At 40.1% G+C, this 26,319-nt stretch overlaps 1 protein-coding gene across 5 annotated transcripts; it reads left to right on the top strand.

Annotated features, from left to right (window-relative positions):
* Nucleotides 1-2,967: 2,967 nt before the first annotated feature.
* On the top strand, nt 2,968-23,650 carry LOC113089943 (interleukin-2 receptor subunit beta-like). 5 transcript variants are annotated; one of them, XR_003286766.1, is made up of 12 exons: nt 2,968-3,152; nt 17,290-17,411; nt 18,076-18,179; nt 18,749-18,875; nt 19,072-19,156; nt 19,262-19,376; nt 19,627-19,763; nt 20,382-20,577; nt 20,811-20,916; nt 21,550-21,658; nt 21,739-22,663; nt 22,892-23,650. XR_003286766.1 is itself a non-coding variant. In XM_026256136.1 (11 exons), exons 3-11 carry the CDS (start codon nt 18,110-18,112, stop codon nt 22,342-22,344), a joined length of 1,551 nt encoding a protein of 516 aa, XP_026111921.1. In that variant the 5' UTR covers nt 2,968-3,152; nt 17,353-17,411; nt 18,076-18,109; the 3' UTR covers nt 22,345-23,650. The 5 variants fall into 5 exon arrangements, 4 of the variants coding, with proteins under 4 accessions (XP_026111921.1, XP_026111918.1, XP_026111920.1 ...); XM_026256136.1 differs by having other exon boundaries at nt 17,353-17,411; nt 21,739-23,650; XM_026256133.1 differs by having other exon boundaries at nt 21,739-23,650.
* The last annotated feature ends 2,669 nt before the right edge of the window (nt 23,651-26,319 follow it).

Raw genomic sequence — 26,319 nt, 5'->3', positions numbered from 1 at the left:
GCTGCAGCTTATATACTCGCGCAGCACACCCACACAGTGAGCTTCCGCCGCTCGCGTCCGCGCGTATCACTCCGCCAGGGTCTGCTCGCTGATTGGCCTCTGCGCCTGTCACTATTTACCAAACAAATAGTACCTAAATATTTACGTTCTCACAGGATGTGGGTCACGCGCGCGGAGCTCAGACACGAAACAAAGTTACGTTAACACATCACATAGTACTAATAAATGGCAGATTTTAAGAGCGACATACTTTCAGATGTCATTGAGAAGTGAAGTTTATGCCAAGTTACAGTAAATCTTACTCTTATGATATGATTAGCTGTTCGTGGAAATGGAGACAGAATGTTAAACACACGCGAAATGCTCCAAATAGGCCAGACATTAAGGAAAATCTTTGTATTATTATTATTATTTTGACACTTTATTGCAAAGGTAAAACACAAGAATGCCTACAGGGGAGTAAAACAGAGTTATAAGAAACTGCGAACATTAAGGAAGAGACGACGCTTTTGTTCTCCAGGTTACACTTCCGTCTAATGAACTTAAAGTGCTCTGTTCGAGCAACAATCTTACACTTAATATAGGCTACTAAATGATCCTTTAGTACTTCTTAAGATAAACTTTAGAACATCTAAGTGTATTCATCTGTGCTATTCCGGGACACCGTGAATATGAACTAAACTGCATTTTTACTGTAGCTATTTAAAAAATGTATTTAGTCTCAAATGTATTTTGGCAATATACTGTATATTAAAGGTATATTGGCAGATCATTTTGATAGTTTTGACTTTTTTTTCAGAAAACAAGCCATAATATCTCATTCATTTTACTTGTACAATAAATTCAATTTTTCAAAATTCAATTTTTAGATATTAATAACAAGAAAACAAGACAAAAATACTAAGCAAGAAAATCTTTTTTTTTTTTTTTTTTTTTTTGAATGTAGCGTTGTATCATAGCAATAAATTCAATTTTTAGAGATATTGACGCAGAAAAGACTTGATTGAAACTGTAATTAGACTTCTGTGTGTTTGTAATGGGATGAGTGCATCTGTGTTGAGCAGAAGAGATTTCAATATTCATTGTGAAAGTGTGAGTTTGAGAAAACGTTTATTGCATCAGCCTGTGTTTCACTGACCGATGAGCTCCAGATCTATTCCTGTCTGATATCAGATGATTGATGAAACCTTGAAATTTACATTACTGAGAAAAACAACGCTTTTTAGAAATATTCCTTTGTCTAGTAGTGATTGAGAGAATGAACCTTTTCATATCTTTGAATCAACTGAGCCAATGCTTGTTTGAATCACTCTAAACTTCACATGCTAGTGACATCCGCTGATAAACAGCTTGGGATTTTATTTAGCTCATCTTGGGATTTTTGACCTTAGTGTTGTAATATCACGGGCCCTGACCAGTGTTTATCTGCTTCAGGAGTCTGTAAGTTAAAATGCTTTTTGCAGAATGAACTAAATAAATCTGAATACATTTACAGTCTGAGAAATACTATAAATAGATATGTTTAAAATAATTTGATTCATGTTTAAAATGTAAAGGCAAATGATAAATAATGCATTTCTTAAAGCAGCTTTTGCAAATTTCATTTTGGATTGAAGAAATTAAAAGATCTTCTGTTGTGCAGAGTGGGTAAGTTGGAAATGTAACAGATCAGTCTTATTAAAAACGTAATAAGAAGTGCAACTATCCCAATGACTTTATTAATTGATTACATCTGATTATTTTTGATAATGTTTCTTAAGTTCTAACGGATGATTTAATCAGGCCGGGCAACATTACAGTGGACTTTTGATGAAATTCTTCATCACTTGAATTAAGATCAGAAAATAATAATTTTAAAGCACCGCCGCCACAAAATCAGACTTTAGCATTTCTTTTTACTTTGAAGTCATTCTGAGGTTAAATACTGATTAAAAAACTCAACAAGATCTAGTTTAATAGCTATGATACAGTTTCTTCTATGACAGAAGACACTGGCGTCTAATGCCTTGGAAAAAAGCAAGCACATAAAACCCAAATAGGAAGCTACACAGATATTGAATAAACATGTACGGAGCCCCGCACGGGACATACAAGAGACAATAAATAAAGTGCACACAGGTTTTCTATTTCCTTCCCTCGATTTATAAAACATGCACGCAATATATAAATTTAAGGAAACTAAATAGTATCCCCCCCCCCCACGATTTAGCCTACTATTTCTTTTTCTGCATGACAAAAATGCACATCTCTGTAAAACTCCGTCTCACATTTTAGAGCAGCCAATGAAATTAGGGAAAGGAATCAATCACATCTGTAGTGTGTGTGAGAAAATATTCAGATGTAATTAATAATTTTCATGAGTGGCTGTAATTTAATTACATATTTAGTCTCGTTAACTGTAACATATTACGGTTACATTTATTTAGCAATTAAATGTGACTCTGTTAGATGTAAGTATTGCTGGTGTGTCAGCAGGGGGCGCCAGATATCCTGAATCCGCGGGAAACGGACTTGTTTTTTGTTTTGTTGGTTTTAAAGTTGACACTACAACAGGATTCCTAGAAAACAAGACCATGTGTTAAAAAAACACTGTTTTTTCCATTTCCTTTTCTTTTCCTTGCTTTTCTTTGCTTTGCTTTGCTTTTCTTTGCTTTGCTTTTCTTTAATTTTCTCTTATTTTCTTTCTTTCTTTTATTTTTATTTATTTATTTATTTATTTATTTTAGTTTATAATGTTTGATCTGACAATGTAAATCATTGTAATTATTAAAAGTTACCATAAAGTGATACTAGTTTTATTGCTATTAGAAAAGATATTAGATAACTTAATCCCGTCTCTTTAATGTCCTCTCTAGTTTTACAGTTATTTAATTAAAATCTCTCTCCGACTGCCCTGATGAAGACTGCATGGCATGTTTTCGTGTCTCTGCTGGACATGTTAAGGAAGAACCCCGGGGTTTTTTAGAGAAGCTTTTCTGAGAGAAGTAGAGGTGGTTTCTAGAGAAGCGAGAAACAGACCGCAAAGGATTTTACCATTTTGTTCTCTTCAAACGAAAATAGAGACACAGAATGAAAAAGGAAACCCTTTATCTCCAGCAGCTTGAGTAAATCAGTGAGCAGAAATTTCGCTTGTGGTGAGATGGAGACAGCAGGTCAGTGCATTCATCTATAAGAGCGCTCCGATAGAGCTTTATCAGGAGATTTACTGACTGTGTGTGTGTGTGTGTGTGTGTGTGAGTGACAGACTGATGAAGGAGTGTGTGTGTGTGTGTGTGTGTGTGTGAGTGTGTTAGAATGATGAAGGTGTGTGTGTGTGTGTGTGTGAGTGACAGACTGATGAAGGAGTGTGTGTGTGTGTATCACAATTTGAGTGGATCATGGTCAGTAATTGGATGTAGCATAGAACCTAAATACACTTTGAAATGTTGAATAGCTAGAAGTAAAGCCAAGGTGTCTTGCTCAATAGTGGAGTACTTTCACTGGGCAGAATTATATTTCTTAGAGAAGAAACTCACAGGATGGTTAACATCATCCACAGCGAGCTGAAAGGTCTGATAAAGTCAGGCACAGCCAGCACCGGAGGAGTCAGCAAGAGAGCTGTGACCAGTGGCGGTTCTACATTGAAATACACCCTGGGCGAGACCCCTTTCGAACAAAGTTCTGTACAAACAGCAATATTTTATTATAACAACTGTTTTCATATGATGTGAGATCATTGCATGCATGTTTCCAATTTGCCATTCCTGCACTTGTTAAATTGATGTTCCTCTTGGAAAACAATTTGCAGCAGAAGCAAAAGAGGCTGTTGTTCTTAATTGAATAAATCAGCCAACTTCTTGCCATCTTTTCACCACTTACTAATGTCTTCTTAAAATATTAGTGGTGGCAACTTCTCATTCCTACGGAAAACAAAGCCAGGTGGCACTTTACTTGGTCCTCTGTGAACCAGCTCAGTCCGAATCCTGAGTCAGATGTGAGGCCAGTGGGGCTCAGTGGGGTTCAGCTCCAGGCATTTCTATCAGACAGCATACTGGCATATTACTCAAAACACATAGCAGTGAAAAAACACAGTCCTACTCATAAATGATCAGAAATATTAAAATTACATTAAATTGCAGTTGTCTTGTAGCCCACACACACACACACACACACACGATACGCACACCTGAAAGCTCATGCTGGGTAGAAGTAGAGGCAAAGAGGTCTTCATCCTCAATATCAGATATTTGTGGAGACATATGTGTAGCGGAGGAGGTGGTTGGCTCATCCTGACCAGTGGCAGAGGATGCTCCAAAATATTTTAGAAGTGCCCCTGAAATTGCAATTTAACTGCATTTGAAATCAAAAGACCATAGGATAATGTTTTATAAAGCTAAAACAGCCTAGGGTCAAATTGACTCAAAACATAATAGAAGGGTTACATAAACATGCTCTTACACACTAAATGTCTGTCATTACACGCTATATCCTCCTAGACCCGGAAAAAAAAAACATTTATTTTATTTTTCCCCCCATGTCATCACATTGTTTAGAGCATAGAAACAAATAGTAAATAAAATACATTGAAAAATTCTATTTTATTCACATTATGCTATGGTCACTGGGACTCAGTTGTTTAAAAAAATAAAATGACTTTAAATTATATGTATAGGCAAAAACAAAATCTTTTTGGGTTTCAGGATATTTTTCAACCAAAATTTGTATATCAATCTAACTTTCATGGAGGTGCCATTAGGTTACTGCCTCAAATTATACGCATGACACACTTTTAGTTATGACTTGTAAAACTATACTTAGGAAACTATACTTAGCATACTGTGTAGCAAATAAAATGCCTTGGTTATTTACAGGGCCTAATGTTAAACCAACTGATGGAAATGATAACTGAACTTTTAACAGTTTTATTGCAAAGCACAATATTATAAATTAGATCTCGTGATTGAGTTGAAACCAAATTATTGTTGTATAAGCATAGCAAGCATCATAGCAAAAAGGCTAACAAAGAGTTATACCCACCACCAATTAACATTAGCCCTTCATTCATGAAATGGATACTGTAATCATACAGAGACAATAGTTGCATACCTTTATCTTTTGCTCGTTTCTCCTCTTCTTCTTTTCTTTTTTTCCGAAATTGGGCACCTGGCTTTGACCTTTTCTTCTCCATCTCTGTTTATTTGGCACTCAACAATCAACAGATTTCCCATCCCCCCAACTGTCACTCAGGACCAGAAGTCAAGACTAAACCAATTCACCTTGATGACCGCATGATCGTTTTGTATTACCTAGTTTCATTTGCAGGAACTATAGGCCTGTATTATAACATTATGAATGAAATGTGCGTTATTTGGAAGAAAGTCGAGGTGTGTGACTGACTTTAGCCTATTATTCATTATATTACTACTGTGGATCCCCCGTCCCCGTCCACCCCCGCCCTGTCCGTTCCATTTGAGAGAGACCCAGAGGTGAAAGGTCGCAGGCGCCTCTCGCCCCACTCCCTTACATTTCTCTCACAACACAGAGCTTCAGTGGATATTTTCAGCAAGCAGGGGCGCCGGCAGCTGCAGGGAGCGCCAATTTGCCAATTCCACACACTGTGAAATGATATAAATGACGAAAAACCGCTTCACGACACAGAGGATTTTTTTTATCTGGTCGTGCTGCCGCCCCCAATGTGTCACGAAAAAATGACGCCCCGGCGGCTGCCCGGTTCGCCCGTGCCTAAAACCGCTGTGACGATTTCAAAGGCTTTGTTACAGGACTCCGGCCGGTCAAATTTAGTCTTGGGGCTCAATAAGTTAGTGAGGGGACAAACCACAGTTGAAAAGTTCTTACAAAAACTGTGATAGTAGCCTACCATTCCTAAGAATCGGCATAGCTCACGCCGATCACAGGGCACAGGGAACTCCTGAATAGCAGCCACTTTAGCCATCACTGGTAAAACATGTCCCCTGCCAACTATCCTCCCCAAGTAAGAGACAGTGGCTTTTCCGAACTCACATTTTGCAAGATTAATTGTGAGGTTTGCATTGGAAAGCCTACGGAAAAGCTCTAGAAGTTATGTAATGTGCTCGGACCAGTGTGTACTATACAGGACTATATCGTCCAAATACGCCTCGCAGTTTTCCATCGCAGCTAAAACAAGATTTACTAATCGCTGGAATGTGGCAGGCGCATTACTCACTCACATCTGCATAAACTGCATAAACACATCTGGGGTCACGAAAGCTGGTATTTGTTCTGCTCTTGGTGTCAATTTTTGTGTTAAAGATGGCCGAGCCAACACGGTCCACACAGTCATCCATCCTCGGTAATGGATGGCAGTCTGGTACAGTGATGGCATTAACACATCTGTAGTCGGTACAAAACCTGTAAGTGCCATCAGGTTTTCCAACTAAAGGGCACGGGGAGCTCCAGGGACTAGAGCTAGGTTCAGCAATATTATTCCTTATCATATACTCAACCTGTCGTTGCAGAATGGTTTGCTTTTCTGGATTTACCCTATGTGGGTGTTGTTTAATCGGGCCTTTATCACCCACATCTATGTCATGTTCCAGAACAGTTGTCACAGTCGGAACATCACCGAATAACTCAGAAAAATCATCCATCACAGATAATATGTCAGCGATTTGAGAGGGAGTTAAATGTGGTAATCGATTTGCAATGACCGACAGCAAAGCAGAGTTTTTAAGTCGACCTTCAATAACACATCTCCACATCATCATCATCATCATCATCTACGAGTGAAGAAGGCAACACCGAGGACTCAAGACCGTGTACGATAAGGTTACACAAGTCAGTTTTAAAGAGCCAGTAAGATGAAAATTCTAAGCTTCCTATCACTGTTTAAGTCCTGTACATTAAGTTTTAAATCCATCCAAGGATTTAATCCAACCTCAATTCTCAGAGATCCCCAAACGGTTCGCGCGAAGCTGTTCAAAAGACTCAGTTTCCTTAAACCCCACCTTTCGGTAGCATACTGTGTTCTGATTGGTCAACTAACATAGTCAGGTTTGATTGGTTGTTCCGCACACACCTCCACGGTAAACTATGCGCTAGCATCTGTTTGGGGTGAATTATGTCTTATTCCGAAGCAAACAGTAAAATAAAAAACTTGAACAGTCTCGCTGCTTTTTCTTCTGTGTGGGTGTATTCAGGCCGCGCTTCAGTTTGAATCTGAATAGCGCGTTCAGCGCGGGGGCGTGGTCACAGTAGATATTGTCACGGGAGGAGCACAAGACAGACACAGTGGGCGTGGTGTCAGGCCTCGGAGAGACTTTTATTAACAGAAATCATAAATAGGGGATAAAAGTGGCCAAAGGGGAAGAGTTTCCAAAATAACAAGGAATCTGGTGTCCTCGTCGTGCTGCAGGGTTCGTGTGGGTCGGGCAGTGTTCATGGAGGAAGGGTCCAGGTAAGGGGTGGAGTCCGGCGGCTGCACGCGCTCCCCTCCTCGGTCCGGGGCGCAAGGGGAAGCGGCTTCCTCTAGCGGCCGCATCTCTCTCGTTGGCCGCGGCGCTGGTAGGGGATGGACGGCCCGGCATCCTGGCCCGTCGGTCGTGTAAACGGGTGCGGTTCTCCTCCGGATCGCGGGTCCGGCAGCTCACGTCTCTTGTGGCGCGGGAGTCTCTCAACGCACCCTTCCTGGACCCACGAGGACACCAGTGTGCATGCACGGGGAAGAGACCGGTCTCCCTGAGGAGAGGCGCGTTGGGCTTTTAAACAGCGGCGGTGATGAGACTCCACTTCCTTCAGGTGTGCCCCATCACACGCCGCCAGCCCTGACTCGTCCAGCGCCCCTCCTCTCACACACCCACTCCAGTCGGGAGCCTGGTGGAGGGCGGCGATTTAGGACGGGGTGCCGGTGACAATCAGGGAGGAGGCAGCTGACTCATCACAATATAATGAAGGGAGACGTGAAAAACAGACATTGCGTTGTTTTCATATGGATTACTTTATCACAGAATATCTGTTAGCAGCACTTGTTACACTTCATTTTAATGACGCGTGTGTAACTGAAGATCAGCGCAGACAGGCTGCAGACAGCACACATACTGATAAGACGCTCGGGAGAGAACAAACACATAACTTCATAATCATACTTCGCGTTGTGATTCGGAAATGCTCATTGGTCTAAATAAAGTTGGTAATGAAGCCTCTTTTATGGCCAAACGCTTTGAAAATCCCGCTGTACTCACCGAGATTAGAAAAGCAGTCATCAGCGAAATGTTGTGAACCGAACAAAAGGGATTTGTTGTACTGCTCTGGTATTGTGGGGAAAATGAATTTTAGCCATTGGTTCTTCTGATCTTCATTCTTTGGCAGTGAAAATATAACAAACTTGCCTTTACAATTAAAAACACACTGTCTCCTCGACATGATGCTCTCACACCAACCAGAGCGTCTGTGTGTGGGGGGGGGGGCAGGTCAGAGGTCAGTTTCTCCAAAGACAGTAAGCGGAGATTATTATGCAAAGTGCTCCTAGTGACGTACATAGAGATGGGCAAAAGATTTTAAATCTATAACGACTCGTTTCAGCGATTCAGAGTCGACTCCTTACTTTAGAAGCCAATAACTTTATAAATCGTGTCCTTTTTGGTTTAATTACTTTGCACATTGTTTACACTGATGGACAGCTACATCATACACTGTAATACAGGTAATTTTTGATTTCCCACCTGTGTGGCTCTTTAACATCTTATCATATCTCATCATATTAACATGACAGATGTAAGAACGTCTTCGCTTGTCAGGGGGTTACAATTACATAATTCAAATCAGATATTTTCTTGACTGTCCTTGACTTGCTTTGACTCTCCGGATGGTTAGCGCTAGAAATGCGGTGCTTAATCTGGAGCCACTTTATGACCTGGGAGAAGACATGCGAAGTAAAATTTCTTCCTTGGTCAGTTTGAATGACTTTTGCTTTTGTAGTCCGACAAAAGCAAACCCTCCGGGAAACGAGTAGCAGTACACATAATTGTTAATAGATACTGATACCACTAACCTGGCAGACATGGCACGTTTTACCCCCGCACATCACGCTTCAGCCCAGGCCAAAAAAAAAATGAGGAAGAATGCGGATGAATGTTTTAGTCACGCCTAAATGACCAGAAACACCATCATGTGCGACACTCAGAATAGCGCATCTATTTTCAGCCGGAATAACGATTTGCTCAATGTCATTCCACTCATCACTTTTCTGAGGTCTCCACATCCGCGTAAGTAAGCCTCTCTCCCATCCTTAGGAGGAACTGAATCCCTCAACCTTCGAGTCTGCGCCTTAGTGACGACACTAGTGGGAAAAACGTCAGAATATTTTAGTGAGCACTCATCAGGGCACCCTTGACATCACCCCGACTCCACACGTCATTCCCGAGGAGGAACGTGACACCCGGGATTGGAAAAAAGTCTTGAACGTCGACAACCACATCACCACACACCAAATCTGACTCGAGATGCACGTTATGTAAGGAAACATTGAGAAAACCCAACTGACAATGGCAACAAACCGCGAAGGAAGAAGGACTCTCGCCCGTATCTCGCAAGATGCGCACAGCAACTTCTTCCTCACCAGGCACAGATACGGTCCCATTCTTCAGAAAGGGATCATACATGGACTGGCTTTTCTCTGATTTTAACCGTGTACGAAGGATAGGTGATACTAAAGAGACCAATTGGTTTCATGGACTGTTTTTTTTAATATTTTTATATTAATCAGTCTGCGAAGATATGCCCGGGATTTTTACAATAATAACAGTGTGGGTCATCTTGTGTTATTGCACTCGGTTTCCTGTCTGCATCAGAGGTCGTAGGGGGAACAATTCTTAAGCGAAAAAGTTCTAGCAACTAGAAACTTAAAGGAGAGCAGCTTCTGAAACTCGGGCTTCTGCTCCGCTAGATAGGTGACCACTGTGGTTGGCAGACAGCTCTTAAATTCTCATAAAATAATTAGTTCACACAATTTCTCCTGACTATCAATCCGTTGTGCCGAGCACCAATGATCAAAGAGGGCTGCTTTATCTCGACCAAATTCACCAAAAGTTAGACACTCAAACTTTTTAAGTTCCTAAACTTCTGTGTGTATGCTTCAGGGATCAGCGGATAGCACCTCAGCACTGAGGCTTTCACTACATCATAAGCCGCGTTTCCACCGCAGGAACTTTACCCAGTAACTAGGGACTTTGGACTGGTACTTGGTGTGTTTCCACCGCAGGAACCAGGAACTAAATAAAGTTCCGGGTAAAAAAATGCCCCTCAGAAAGTCCCTGCTGGCGAGGTGGTACTTTTTTAAAGTTCCGGAACTTTCGGGGGCGGGACTTTGGCGCTAAACATTCTGATTGGTTGAGTTCACGCAGCATTGGTTGAGTTCAACCACCATTTATTCGGATCAACATTTTCAAAATATTACTGTTATTGTGTCATGAAATGTAATTTTAAAAGTATTTCAGGCGAGAATGTAGTTGTTTGAAACTCAAATCTGTTGTTTATTTATAAAGACAGCGCCTATTTAAAAATGTGTTTGGCCGATCTCTGCGACGGTGAGCTCACCTCGATCATCTATCCGCTGAGAAGCAGCCTCACCTCGGTCAGATCTTCTGATGTGTGCCGCTGGCTCTGATGTGTCTTTAGTGGTTAAACATAAAATATCATTCAGCTGCGGGGTAAATCTAACAGGTTTTCTTTGGTCTGTATTCAATTTATCTATATGTTAAAATGAAAATAAAAAGACAAGTCTATATAATATTTCTTTCATTGTAATGGCTGTATATAACGTTACACTTATCCCTGAACTAAGTACATTTCTGCAGCTGTTCTTATGTTTAAATGAAAATGAAAGGAGGCAGTGGTATTTTATATCCTATTTCGTTTTATTGTAAATATACTGAGGGGAAAATTGCAGTAGCCAAAGCGATCTGAGTTCACGCTGCATTGGTTGAGTTCAACCACCATTTATTCGGATAATTTTCAAATATTACTGTTATTGTGTCATGAAATGTAATTTTAAAAGTATTTCAGGCGAGAATGTAGTTGTTTGAAACTCAAATCTATGGTTTATTTATAAAGACAGCGCCTATTTAAAAATGTGTTTGGCCGATCTCTGCGACGGTGAGCTCCACTCGATCATCTATCCGCTGAGAAGCAGCCTCACCTCGGTCAGATCTTCTGATGTGTGCTGCTGGCTCTGATGTGTCTTTAGTGGTTAAACATAAAATATCATTCAGCTGCGGGGTAAATCTAACAGGTTTTCTTTGGTCTGTATTCAGTTTATCTATATGTTAAAATTAAAATTAAAAAGGCGAATTTATATAATATTTCGTTTCATTGTAATGGTTGCATATACACATTTCCCTGAACTAAGTACATTTCTGCAGCTGTTATTATGCTTAAATGAAAACGAAAGGAGTCAGTGGTATTTGATATCATATTTCGTTTTATTATAAATATACAGTAAGGAAAATTGCAGTAGCCAAGACAGCTGACTGAAGTTATCAAGTACGCTGCTGTTTATAGATTTACCGGACTTGCGTCGTCGCGGACATCACACTCCCGAGACGAATGCACAAAGTCTGAACCAACTACCAAGGATGCACGTCCAAAATCAGCGTACTTTTTTTTTTTTTTTTTTTAAATCAGTGGTACTTTGTATTGAGAAACGCGCGCGCAGACCTACGTCACCAGTCTATTTGCCTAATCTACCCGGTACTTTACATCGCGGTGGAAACACAGAAAGCAACAGGTCTGGGGGGAAAAAGTTCCTGGTACAAATGTTCCGGGTAATTTCGGTGGAAACGCGGCAAAAGTCACCAGTCTGCTCTTCTGTTAGTGAGGAGTAAACCTCCTGACACGCACAGCAGGAGGAATGCCCACGCCGTTCTCAGACCGTCTAAATTGGTAGCGACACGCTCAAAGTGTGGCACAAGACGGATGTGGCGAGTGACATCAAATGAATTAGGATCAGAAGGAGCGACACCTTCCCTCTGGGCCTCCATTTATAACTTTCTCAATGCCAGCTGATGTTCATCTGGGTGGACGGCAATCATTATAAAGTTAGACAGCAGTGCATCGGCTGATCTCTGATCTCTGTGTGCGCACTCAGGTGTGGTTTCAGAAACTCTTTATAGAGCTCTGCGCAGGTGTGGATCATCTGTAATTAAGAGAAGAGGAAGAGACACTGCGATCAAACACTTGTATAGGAACCAACAGAGCTGGGGGATGTAACAGAGTGTGTGTGTGTGTGTGTGTGTGTGTGTGTGTGTGTGTGTCAGACTGATGTAGGTGTGTGTGTGTGTGTGTGTGTTTGTGTCATATCAGGACACAACTGTGTATAATGACATGGGTATGACACAGGTATTACAAGGAGAGGGTGACTTATGAGCACATAACCCATGTCCCCATTTTTCAAAACACTTATAAATCATACAGAATGAGTTTTTTTGAGAAAGTAAAAATGCAGAAAGTTTCCTGTGAGGGTTAGGGTTAGGTGTAGGGTTGGTGAAGGGCCATAGAATATACAGTTTCTACAGAATAAAAACCATTACACCTATGGGATGAACACACTTTACACAAAAACAAACATGTGTGTGTGTGTGTGTGTGTGTGTGTGTGTGTGTGTGTGTGTGTGTGTGTGTGTGTGTGTGTGTGTGTGTGCGTGTGTGTGTGTGTGCGTGTGTGTGTGTGTGCGTATGCATATGTGTGTGTGTGTGGCAGACTGATGAAGGGCTGATGATGGTGTTTGATTAAAGGATGGAAAGACTTTAGAGGACAGAAAGAAGGATGTGACAGTGAAGGTGTGAGTGACTGGTGGAGGATGTAGCATCTCTTTTTCTCGTAAAAACACTTGTTTGTGTGTGTGTGTGTGTGTGTATGTGTGTGTGTGTGTGTGGTTTAGATATCTTGTGATTCTAAGAAGGAAAGATGATAACAGCTCTTTCGGACAATTATTATAGCTTCAGTTGCTTTACTATTTATTTCTTTATATGATCACCAATAGTTGATGCTTTTGCTGATAGTTGTTGTTATTGTGTGTGTGTGTGTGTGCCTGGTTTTTATCATGTTATGGGGACCAAATCTTTCAATTTTTACATCTTAATGAGGAAACAAGCTTATAAATCACACAGAAATCTTTTTTTTTTTTTTTTGTAAAAAAGCAGAATGTTTTCTGTGAGGCTGGGGTAATGTGAAGGGTGACAGAAAATACAGTTTGTACAGAATAAAATCCATTACACCTGCGTAGAGTCCCCATAAAACATGTGCATGAGATTCTCAGAAACAAGATAACAGCTCTCTTTTATAGACAATTTATTGGACTATATTTTTCTCTTTATAGAGTTAATGATCACTGATAGTTGATTCTTTTGCTGATAGTTGTTTTTGAGTGTGTGTGTGTGTGTGTGTTAGAGCTGTCGTAAAACCACACGTTTTTTTTTCCGACCTCGATCTCTAGATCACCAGCATCTATCCTGTTTAACTTTAGACCTGCTCATCTTTATCAGAAACTCTTTCACTTGTGGTTGATGGAGGGTTATTTGGGGTTTGACTTCTTGTCAGAAAGTAAGCTGGTTTTGTTTTATGGGACTGTGAGCTGTTTGGTTCAAAAACGGTCGTCTGAGATATTTTTGGAGTTAAAAATAGAAACACTTTTACTGGTAGCGTTGGGATCAGCTGGACCTGACCATTAAACCAGACTAAACCAGACTAAACATCTCTGTTTAATTGATTTAATTTAATGCCGTAGAATTGAGCTGAAAGGCACTTGTGAAAACTTTCTCTGGTTTCAGTTTCGCCTGAATCTGTGAGTTTGGGTCTCAGTTGAAAGGTAGAAATTGGCCAGAAATAGCCGAACGAAACTGCATCTAAATGAGAGTATCCTACTTTCATATGTTCAATATTAAAATAACTTCACTTCATGTTGTTTATAGGCAGGTGTGTGTTATAAATAGGCTTTTCTGAACTATGGGCTCAGTGTTTTCTTCAACAGAATCACTGGAGAATTCTGAACGAACTGTGAACACCTTCATTAAAACCATGTCTGACATCACTTCCTGATGCGAGGCCATTTAATAACCAGCATTTTATGTGTCCAGATCATATTTCCAACTTGTTGCAAAACAAGTACAGCTTGATTCAAATGACACTAAATGTATTTATATTTAAGTGATATTTACCTTGATTTCACTCAAATCATCTCAAGCTGTTCCCTAATGTTGTCTTCAGACTAAAAGAAGCACGCCACGCTTTGAAAAACTCGATTGGTCATTAATGGCTTTGATGTAATAGATTGAAATAATTCCAATTGGTTTTAAGATCTGATCTGAAACAAAACACACAAAGATGCCCTGCGTGTCAGGACATTATCCAGTCATTTCTGTGGATCCTAAAACACAATGCATGACGTTCAGAATACAGGTAAACAGCTGTAAAATACATTCCTTTATATTAATGCAGGACACTGTGCCTTATGACAGTGCAGGAAAGCTCTTGTGCCTAAAATCAGAAACGGTGTTATTTCTATTCTCTCAGTTTCTCTGATTAGTTCATCTTTGACTCAGGAGGATTTTATTAATTAGAAAACCATATTGTAGTTGGTTTGTTTTGGGCTCCAGTGCATTGAAGGGAGCGCTGCATTATTAATATTAGAAAGCAGAAATCACACCTGTGTCATTTGAAGAGTTTGATGTGATTCACTCTGTGTTGCAGAAGTCAGACTTTTATAAATGTGTAATGCAGATGAACTTTGAGATGAATTGTACATCTCTACCAGATCGTTCTGTGCTGTCACTAAGATTGCTGTTATAGTTTCAGCGCAGGATGTTCGTTTGAAGGTCACCGTTTCACGTCATCTTCATGGAATCCACCCGGTGTGCATGCTTTTCAGTTTCACCTTTTAAGGCAGGCTTTAGTGACTGGTTGAGGAATAGCAATGGTCAGAATGGAAAAATATAAAGAAGACTATTTCTTATTTTATCTTCTGTGTTGCACCATCCACATCCTGAAGCACACTATATGATGCCATCACCTTTACTTCTGTAGTGCTTTTCACAATACAGACTGAGTCACAGACGCTTCGCTGTGACAGACCTAACTATGGAAACAGATTGAGCTGTAAATGATGTTAGGAATAGTGCTTCAAATGCAACTCATTATGCATAGAAACTTTAAAACGTCAGACATGTCGATGTTGGGCGTTGTAACATTAGACCTCATTTTTTGCATTAAAAATATTTATTTAATTCTTTAGTTTAGGGGTGGATCATTTGATTATTATGTATTTATTATTCATGCAGCAATACTAGTTTTGGTTTGTAAGCATTGATATATGATACAATCTCTGTCTTGTGCTCTGTTTGAGCATGACTTGTGAAAAATTACTCCAGCATATTGTTGCTAGGTTTAGCAACTTTTCAGACTTCCCTAGCAACAAATTGTGCAATTTTTAAAAATGTATTTGGCAACTTTTGATAAGTGAATAAAATGATTTAAAAAGCATACATTTTTTCTCCAAATGACACAGAAAGTCAGTCTGTGGTGAGCTGGAGATCTTATATGATAAGTTTACAGATATTTCACGTAAACCTAAATCACAAAATACAGTGCGTAATTAAATACCTGTGAAAAATTAATATGGAAAATTCAGTTTCTTAATCTGTAGCATACTCACTACCAATACACTGCTTAAAATGAGAATTGTTTGGAATGTGTAGTTTTAGTTTATGAATATATGCAACTGTTAAATAATTCAGTATCGAATATATACATTGAATTATAAATACAGACAGTCTTTAAACGGTTAATTACTCATTCAGAGAGTTTCAGATGTTATTTTTTAATAAGAAAAACATACAGTGGTCTGGACCTCATATTTGGCTGTAAAGAAGCTCTAAAAGACAATAATGTTAATATCCAGTTCAGATTAATCAAGTAGATTGAGTTCTGATGCTATAAGCAGAGTCACATGAAGTTAGATGATGTGATTCAGCTCTATCAGCTCTGAGGATGATGACAGATCATGCGTTTCTTCTCACAGATTCTACGATAGTAAGGTGACTGATGATGAATGCTGTCATAACTGATGAAATGTTTCTACTAAAGATGATTTTCTAAGAAAAGTGATGGCATTGAGGAAATGAGTGAGAGATAAATGTGTGTCAGATGCTCGGTATGAGCACTAGAGAAGCTGTATTTCTAGATTGGATTCGTTGACTGGAAGAAGAGCAGTGATCAAGGTAAGAGTGAAGCAGACTGAGGGTTAGAGGAGACGAGCAGGTGTTTGGTGAAGATTCGATCAGTGTTTTCACCCGTGTCTCTCGCCGCCTGGGCTGCTCTCTTCATACAGTATTCTTCAGATAACTGTCAGGATAGCAGCATATATCTGTGAGAAGAGAGCGTCTGCATGTATTCCTGTAACGCCGAACCGTTGTCAGCTTCACAGTTTAAACAAGGAACAAATGAGGTTTTCTGAATAATGGATCAGCTTATCTGGAAATCAGATCAACTGAAATCAGCGTTAACCGACACGGACTAATCATTCAGCTACTGATGGAGTTTTGTTTTTCTGAAAGAGTGAAATGAGAACATCTGTTTCTGCTGCTCAGTCTCACATTGACGTGAGAGAAAAACCAGGTGCAGCCCCTCAGACGTGCGGAAAACTTTGAGCGACGAGAACACAGAGGCCGAGAAGATAGACAGAACCACAGATAGACAGATAGATCTTTACTAGAACTGTAAAGGACCCTGTTGAAACTGGGTATGTCTTGGTGCTGGTTTATGATGGTTATGTGCATCCCAGCATCAGAACACACCCCATCAGCATATACTGTTTTCAGCAGAAGAGGAGCATAACCACAAACTGTGGTCAGTTCTCTTCTCGAAAATGTGAGGCCCTGAAAACACAAACACACACACACACACACACACACACACACAGACACACACACACACACACACTCAAACACACACCTACATTCAAACATGCACACACACACACACACACACACTGAAACACACACACAAACTAGCACACACATTTTCCTTCAAACAGGTACACACACATATACACAGACGTACACACAGACACACAAACACCTGTTTCCAGCAGTTGGTCTATAAACGTGTGTCTGGGTTCAGGAGTGTGAGAGAGTGAAGGAGAGCGCTGTCTCCTCCTACTACACACTTCTCATTTCCTGTCTGAGCTTTAGATTAAATGTCACCACAACAGCCCAGCGCTAGTTTTATCCATGACCTGTTTTACTACCTGTGTGTGTGTGTGTGTGTGTGTGCGTGCGACAGGAAGGGCTGTGTTCGTGGAGAGTCGCTCGTTTAACCCTGCAGTGTGTGTGATCTCACTCACAGACAAGAACATGAGCGAGTGACATCGTGACGCTCAGCGCTGGGACGTCTCCGCTCCACACGTATGTAACACGCTTTTATTCACTCTACACACTCTAGTCTCTACACACACCTGTCCACGGGAAGCTTCTGCTTGAACACGTGAGATTTGAGACATGGCAAAATTGACTATGTATGAGCTCTCTATAGAAAACTCTTCTTTAGTGGAGAGGATGATTGGAAATGAATGAACATCTGATAGTGTAGTGTAGAAAAGCATCATCATCACTTTAAACTCAAATATAATATGATAAAACATTCCCAGAACACCTTTCTGAAATATGAGTTTGTTGATTTAATAGCTATGATTGAGTTTAAACACTGAAGTGATACTTTTCTTCTGTTCTCTATTTTATTGATTATTAATTATGGTTTATTCAAGCAGGAAGATTTCCGGTGGAGTGTGTGATGCTCCTCCATGCGTTCGTTCGCTCATGTGTTTAATGGCATTTGTGTTGTCACGCTCTGTTAGAAGCTCTGTGTCTTATTTCTCTGAGTCTGTGGGTGATGATCTGTGTATTTGCTCTTTCTCTTTGTGGTTTTGGGTTTTTCCACCTGACGAGTGTGTGAGCGTTTGGGGGAGGAAAATGAATGCCAAAGCATTTTTTGTCATGTTCTGTGCGTTTGCCGAGAAGATAAGCAACAGTTACATATGTGATGAATGAAAGTCTCTCTGTCTCCTAACAGATTTCCAGATGAATACTGAGAGGAACACGCCATCATGCAGATTCTGGCTATAATAATGATGATGATTTTGATGATATCATCACATTCAGCTCTTGCAGATCAAAGTAAGAACTCCTGATGGACATTGTGTTTTAGTTGTGATTGGTCTGTGTGTGTTTACTAAGTTTTTCTATATTTTTTTTAAGCATTTAAATCTGAAAAAAAAAAAAACAGATATACAGCCATAAAAGGTAAAAAGCTGCGGTCCTAGTACTGAGCCTTGTGGTACTCCATACTGAACTTGTGATTAATAAGAATCCTCTTCACTTACTGCTACTACTTAATAAGAGTAAGATAGGTATGATTTTTTAAGACTGATCTCTTTTAATAAGTGGTTATAGGGTCTAACACACATTGTGAAAAACATACACTTTCAGTCAATGTGTGGGTTTTTCACTTAAAAATAAAAGTTATCAATCGGCATTAATAGCACAATTAACATCCAAAATTTTTTGCATAGCAACAAAAGTTAGAAAATAGATAAAAGTTTATTTGGATTAATTAAATAAATATGTTTATTTTATGAACTGTTTACTGTATGGTTCTATGGGGATCTAAAAATGGTTGTTCTGTGGTGTCTCTTTTGAAACCTTTATTATTAGGTTGAATTGCTCAGATTTTGCTCTTTCTCCAGGTTTAACATGTCATAATGATTACTACGACACCTTCAAATGTGTTTGGGACACCTCAAAACTGGATGTGATCCCTCCGGTCCGACCCGAGACCGTCTGCTGGATTCATGTAAAGATTAAGAAGATGCAGTAAGGAAAAACGTCATTTCATAAAGATTTTGCTTGTGATTAGGCAAACAGCCTTCATATTATACAGGATCCAGAACTAATGAACATAGAACAGTTTTCAGTTTTCATGTTCCTTTCTCTTAATGATACTAAATCATTTGTTGGTTAGTATGTGCTTTATTTTTGTATGTGACATTTTGAACTTTTTTTATTTTAGAAGTCTGACTAAAGAGATGGTGCAGATGTTTGCAGACCCAGCACAGCCTCATATACGCTCTGCCACGGTGGTTGTTAAAAGCAAGGTGACTGACGGCATGTGTTTGAGATGTTAAACTGCAGATTCATTGAGTAGTAAACCAAAAGAACATATGATGAGTCATACAGTTGTATTATTTCTTTCTCTTCAGACAATACCTACAATACCTACAATATCATTGGGAGCCAAATTACAAGAAGAAGTCCATTGTGACAACTACACAAATCCCATAGCTGAAATAGCACCACATGATGTAAAAAACAGTGGTGAGTCAAATATAATAACTGGAACATTATTATATTCTGGAACATAAGCTAGAGAGCGTGTGATAGGAGAAGGGCTGTGTATCAATCACTAATATTTACAAATGAGAAGCAGGAGTCCATTAGTGTAAACAAAGAGTTCATTATTTAATGAGAGAATCCTTTCACAGCTACTGTTCTGGCTCCAATCTGACGTATTGATCAGCACTGATAACTGTTTGCTTGAGCGATTATGATGTGTGTGTGTGTGCAGCAGTGAAACCGGCTCCTCCTGAGGGACTGAAAGTGCATGGGATCAATGCTTCATGGAGTTTTGTTCCTCCAAAAGTTTTTTTACAGAAATATAAACAGTTTCAGATCCAGTACAGATCTGCTGCTCAGAGCTGGAAGGTGAGCATATCATATTCTCTTATGTCAACCTGTTTTTTTTTTTTTCATAGCAATTTTTTTTTTTTGACAATTTCTTATAGGCCTACATGATTTATGAAACTGTGGATTATTTTCTCTAAATTCTACATCACACATCTCTTGCATGTCAAACACCACTAACTTATGCATGTTCAGTCTGCTCTTAAATACTATATACAGCATATTCAGCAATAGAAACAAATGCTGGAAATAAAACCTTTCTTTCTAAAACCGTTGTGAAGGAAAGAGCTGTAAGTGTAAGTGATCAGTAAATGAATGTGGTGTTTCAACTGGCAGTGTTTTCCAGAACTCATGAGCTGTCAGTGTCTAATGTGGAGAAAAGTGTTCAGTGTTTTCAAAAATGTTGTTTCACAGTTGCAAATTGATAATGAGCATGCAGTTTTGCTGTCCTGGTTTTAGGATGCATTACTAGGAGAGTGTCTTGAGTATGTTTAGTCTATAAGCGATTGTAAAACAAACTGTAATGGTTAAAGACAGAGGATGTTTAGATGATGTGCATCTGAAGGCAGATTCTGCGTAACGTGACTCTATCAGCGTTCATCACAGCAGAAATGCTTCATTCTGTCATTGTCTGTGTAGGATGTGGAAAATGATACCGTAAATAGTCAAGAAACTCAATGCAATCTGCCAGAGGACCGTTTGTACTTAAGTCAGCAGTACGTGATCAGGGTGAGAGTCAGGTATCAAAAGAAAGACATGCCCAATGCTGTGTGGAGCGACTGGAGTGAAGAGTACAGCTGGACATCTGAAGTGGGTCAGACGCCCCACACACCAGGTAACACACACACACACACACACACACACACTCACAAACACACTCACAAACACACACACACACACACTCACACACACACACACTCTCTCTCTCTCTCACACACACACACACACACACACACACACACACACACACGCACACACGCATACACACACACACGCACACACGCATACACACACACACACACACACACACACTGTGTCATACTCTAACACTCTCATCTCTCTCTCTAGGGATCTTCCAGCTGGAATCATCTGTGGCAGGGATCACGCTCACAGGAATCACTCTGGCCATCATATTAATCTTCACCATTCTCTTCAAGTGCAAGAGAACCAAAAGGTGAGTGTGACGCTGCTGATGCCTGATGCACCTGGGAGGAGTCTTCAGTGAGTCCACAACACAAACCATAACCATAACTATAACGATAATGCTGCTAATAATAATAACACTTACAATAACGACAATGACAACAATAGCTATAATAAGTACTACACCTGTGATAAATATAATGACAATGATAACGATAACTGTAATACTAATAACGATTTACAAACTATGAAAATAAATATAATGATAACAATAAATCTAAAGATAACTATAATCTATATAATATAATAATGCTATATGCTAATTCTAACAGTAACTAAAATGATAACGATAACTATAATGACAATGTATGGAATGGTATTAACAGTGAGACCAAGAAGCCGTGGTTTAAAGTGAATTTATAACAGCTAAGGGGCATTGTTATAAATTTACTGTAAAGGTATGATTTTTTAAGACTGATCTTTTCAAACATATGTTAAGTAAAAAATGCCTGAATGCTCTGTAAGTGGCTTTGGATAAAGGTGTGTGCTAAATGCATTAAAATGATTTCAGTGTGGACAAAGAAGATGTCAGGTTATGTGAGAGACTGTTAGGATCTGTTATAAAGAGTGTATCTGAGCACGGAATGACAGTATTGGGCCACAGGAATGTGGCTTCTTTTCCTTTCAGGGTCCAGAAGAACGGTTCCACTTATATTCCTGATCCCTCCAAATTCTTCGGAGATCTGAACTCGAGTCACGGAGGGAATTTTACGGTGAGTCTCCCACCTCCGACAACCAGACCCGCATTGGTTTTTGTTCAGTTCTGCTTGATAACCCACGCTCTCTCCATCAGTCCTGGCTGGGGTCTGTTTTAGCGCACGAGAGCTTCATCAGAGTGGACACTGAGTTCATCAGTCCAGTCGAGGTCCTGAAGCTGCAGGACGCCCGCGAATCCCGCGTCTCTCACAGAAATAGCGGCGGCCCGCAGGACGCATGGGATGACACCGCCAAATCCTCCAACTTCTCCAACTCCACCTACTTCTTGTCCCAGAGCTCCAAGGGGCCGAGCGACGTGCTGGAGCCCTGCTCGGTGCACTCCTCGTACGGGCCAGCAGGGGGCCCCACTGACGTCACTCACCCCACTGGAGAGAAGGACACAGAGGAGCTGGAGAAGCTGAGGCAGGACACACAGAGTCCGGATTCGGGTTTCGCCGCCGGAACCGAGGACAGCATGGAGGAGATGGAGCTGCCCAGTCCTCTGGGTTTAAACCTGGCTCCCCACCTGCCTCCAGACCTGCCGGCACCACAGCCCAACAGACACCTGGATCTGCTTCTGCGGCCGAGCGGCCCCATCCCTGCATTACACCTGGACCTCCTCAACCTGGACCTGCAGAGCTCCTGCGGGCTGATCGAGCCCTCCAGCGGAGATTACATGCCGGTGAAAAACGTGCAGAATTGAAAAATTACCATCGTTCATCTTCCGAACACACATTAAGATATTTTTGAAGAAATCCGAGAGCTCTCTGATGAACGTAGCAAGGACATCGTGAACACAGTCCATGTGAAATCAGGGGTTCATACAAATTTCACGAAGCTACAAGAACTTTTTGTTCGTAAAGAAAACAAACATAACACGTGGCATGATGTTTTGTTTTGCACTTTCATTGCATGGTAAAGAGCGGCGTGAACATTCTTCTAAACATCTCCGTTTGTGTTCCACAGAAAAAAGAAAGTTTTTCAGTTGCTGGTTGCACAAACCACTTGGACTAGTTTTAAAAGTTAGTCATCTAAGTTTTTTCTTCAATACTTTTATATAGGTAGATTTGACTCATTTGAATCCAAAACTGCTAATTGGTCAAATTAGTTCTTAAGACACAGTTTTAACGTAACAAGGGTAAAAGTACAATTTTTGCCTGTTTATTACTTGGCATATAGTCTTGATGTTTCCTATGGATTTCTCTAAAGAGTTAATGAAGGCTGTTGCTTCTGTGCTGGTTGATGTGCAGGTGATTCAGGGTGTTTGTGTGACGCAGAACGAGCGCAGGATCTGCGGACGAAACCAGGTGAAGCACTGCGGACCGTTTCCTGTTTTCTTTTCACTAAAATTATACCGTTCAGTTTACATGGTACGACAAAGGAAACCTAGTTATGATTTGTTTCAGACAATTTATTACATTCCTCACACTGAATATTATCATAATATAGGCCTATCATTTCTATTTATAAGATGTTTGGAAGCAGGGACATTAAGGCTAACATGAGGCAGAAACACAAAAGCAGAAGTGAAACGTTCTTTTGAGTGGCTTATCACAGTTATTGTTATTTTGTTTGTTTTTGTGTGCCATTTCACCTTGTAACTTGGATTTTTGTATTCAAATGTATGTTAAAGTGATGATGTCTGCTGTTTTGATGAATGTAAGAGACGCCAGTAGTTCTCTGCGATCGCAATTTGCTGCTAAATAACATATAGAAGCATATTTGTGTTTCTGATAGCTGACTGACTCCAGATATAGCTGTTTATTATGGGTCAGTGTTTTTTGTTGGGCATTTAACAGCATTGTTTCTCAGTGCCTCTAGAGGTGAATGAGAAACACAACAGATAGATTTCTCCTATTTAGGTATTATAGACCTATGAATGCTATAGTGTAAAAGTATAATTGTTTTACTGCTGTGTGTCAGGTACTTTATGTGCAGTGGCTAGAAATGTGTTAAAAAAAAGGTTTGTTGCAAAACATAAATAAAATATGACAATATTGTTGCACTTCAGTGATGAATGTTTAAAGTCGTTTTGAGATGAGAGGTAGCAGTTCCTGTATGGATGGCGTTCACTGGTGGAAGGTGAGCTCTCTGCGTGGGTTTCCTGTCTGTCACTACAGGTCTGTTTGAGATGCCGTTGTGTTCTTGGAGAAACTTCAGTCAGCTTGAATCTTCTCTGTCTGGATGCCCGTGGTTCAGTGGATCCTCCGAAAGGGTTTGTAATACACAGATGCATCAGTGTTTCTCTCAGCTGCTCTGAGATTTTATTATTTCAAGATTCAAGATTATGCTGAGAATATATAACCAGCAGTGAGTCAGGTCCGCTCCATGGAGAGTGCAATTATTAAAGAAAACAACACAGAGGAAAATATACATAAATATAGATATGAAATAATGAAATAAAATTAAACAATACAAATATAAGAATAAAATGTTAAATAAAGTTTATAATTAATATAGAATAGAAAATAAAATGTGCATGAAAGGACAGTGAACTGGTTGAAAGATGCAATGTATTCTCACAGAGGTATGATTTCAGAAGTACTGAGTTTAATTAAAGTTGTAATCAAACACGTTTCATTTCCTTTAAATGGTTTAGGAACTGCTGATTTGAAGCAATGGAAATACACCAATAGCCTAATAATAGGTGATTTATCATTAGTGAAAATTCACAATGAACAGCGTGTGCATTTTAATATAAATATAAACAACATTTCTATTGTTTTATTTGTTTATTCAAATGTTTGTATCTTTTTCTCATCGTGGGAATGCCTCTCTTGGTCTGTCCTCAGTTCAGTCTCCGTGCTGTTTTAGATAATGTGGAAGAAATGCATGAACTGAAGTGGTAAAATGTAACACTTGAACATAATTTTACTCACGTCCAATAATATACTCAAACCGGTCCGCTGAAGACCGTATGCTGATGGTATCCAAGAGGAGCGTCACCTGAGCACAGGTGAGACCCGACGGAGTGACGTCACGGGCGTCGCGCAGGTGAGCGCGCGTTGACTGTTTTTGAAAGACCCTTTATTCGTATTCTCACAGAATCTCAGCCATGCAAACCGAGTCTGTCCACGGACTGTCCTCAGATCAGCAGAGCCGGTTATTGATCCGCAGCGGACTTTCTACTGAATAAGACAAAATTAATAAATCACTGCGACTCACCGAGCGATTCCCTCAGAACAGGTGAGCTACCTGGATCCTGGTGAGAACCAGCAGAACCGGGCCCGAGAGCCGAGGCTCGCGATGGAGCTGGGGAACACATCCGGATCGGACCGACTCTGTGAGAGAGCGCTGTGTCTGAATAAAGACTCTAGTTTGGAGGTAAATTAATGCCATAAAGATCTGCTTGCGCAGGGTAAGAGCTGTGGAAGTGTGCATGAAGACTGTAAACGTAAATCAGAATAAAATAATAATCTAAATATTGAGAAAATTACCTTTAAATTTGTCCAAATGTTCTTAGCAATGCAAATAACTAATAAAAAATGAAGTTTTGATATATTTACAGTAGAAAATGTACATTTTGACAGGATGAAGACGGATGGAGAAACTGCGGTAAATCCCCGTCTTCACTGCATAATGCTCGAGAAGTCTTATGACTAATAGCAAATGACATTTTCAACCGAATTCTAAAGAAAAGCAGTGAGGAAGTGAAAAATGCAATCAGAAGTGAATGTGGGCAGAGAGACATGAATATCTCAGCACATGACTCATCCCAACCATGCAATATGAAAGAAAAGCTGCGAATGGAAAAACCTTCTTACTGAAACAAGAAAGAGCACGAAGAGCTCCAGCGATCTTAACTAAGTGTGTGTGTGTGTGTGTGTGTGTGTGTGTGTGTGCAGTGTGTATCGCTCCGTTCCAGAGACCGAGATATTTCCTCTCCCCAGACCCTCACTCAAACACATGCATATTTAGATATTAATTAAAACAATATTTAGTATGTTTTTAAACCTGCTTTCTATAACAGTTGTTCCCCTCAAAAAACAAAAACAAAATCTGTACAAGCTCCCTCCCTCATGCAAACACACACACACACACAAATACACAGACACACACATACACAGACACACACTCTCTCACACACACACGCACATGTACAAGTCTCAGGCAAGTTTTTCCTTGTAAACCTCATACTGTAAATCCACATTTTACACTGATATTCCTCCCTCTGTGCATCACATCCTTCACCTTTTTCATCCTGATGTAAAATCATTAAACCACTAAAACTACAGCAACTACAGAAACAGATTCAACATGTCTCTTGATTTTTGTGTCTGGTTCAGTAAAGCTTTGAGGAATAATTTGAGATGCTGGAGATCAAACACAGTTAGAGGTTTAAATCTTTATCTTTCCTTCATCTGTGTGTGTGTGTGTGTGTGTGTGTGTGTGTGTGTGTGTGTGTGTGTCCGTTAGGAGCGGCCATTGTCGTTCTGCAGAAAGTTAATGGAAGGACACTTGTCAGGTGACCGGTCATGACCCTGTGCCATAAGCTAGAGCTGGACCAGAATAATCTATTAATCTAATATACATTCGGTGTGTGGGCAATTTTTCATTTTGACATTTGAATGATCTCTTTTTTTTTTTTTTTTTTTGGTAAACACCTGGCACCCCCAGTTAAATGGTCTTCATTGCCTCACACAGCTCCAGGGGGTGAATAAATGCGTTATAGAGCAAA

The sequence above is a fragment of the Carassius auratus genome, chromosome 6 (genome assembly GCF_003368295.1).
Source record: "Carassius auratus strain Wakin chromosome 6, ASM336829v1, whole genome shotgun sequence".
Taxonomy (NCBI): domain Eukaryota; kingdom Metazoa; phylum Chordata; class Actinopteri; order Cypriniformes; family Cyprinidae; genus Carassius; species Carassius auratus.
This window is presented reverse-complemented; position numbering and strand designations above follow the sequence as displayed.

Coding starts and splice junctions, on each gene's coding strand:
- LOC113089943 (XM_026256136.1), top strand. CDS start 18,110: ATGCAGATTCTGGCTATAATAATGATGATGATTTTGATGATATCATCA. Junction 18,180..18,748: donor TTCAGCTCTTGCAGATCAAA/GTAAGAACTCCT, acceptor CTCTTTCTCCAG/GTTTAACATGTCATAATGAT. Junction 20,578..20,810: donor TCAGACGCCCCACACACCAG/GTAACACACACA, acceptor CTCTCTCTCTAG/GGATCTTCCAGCTGGAATCA.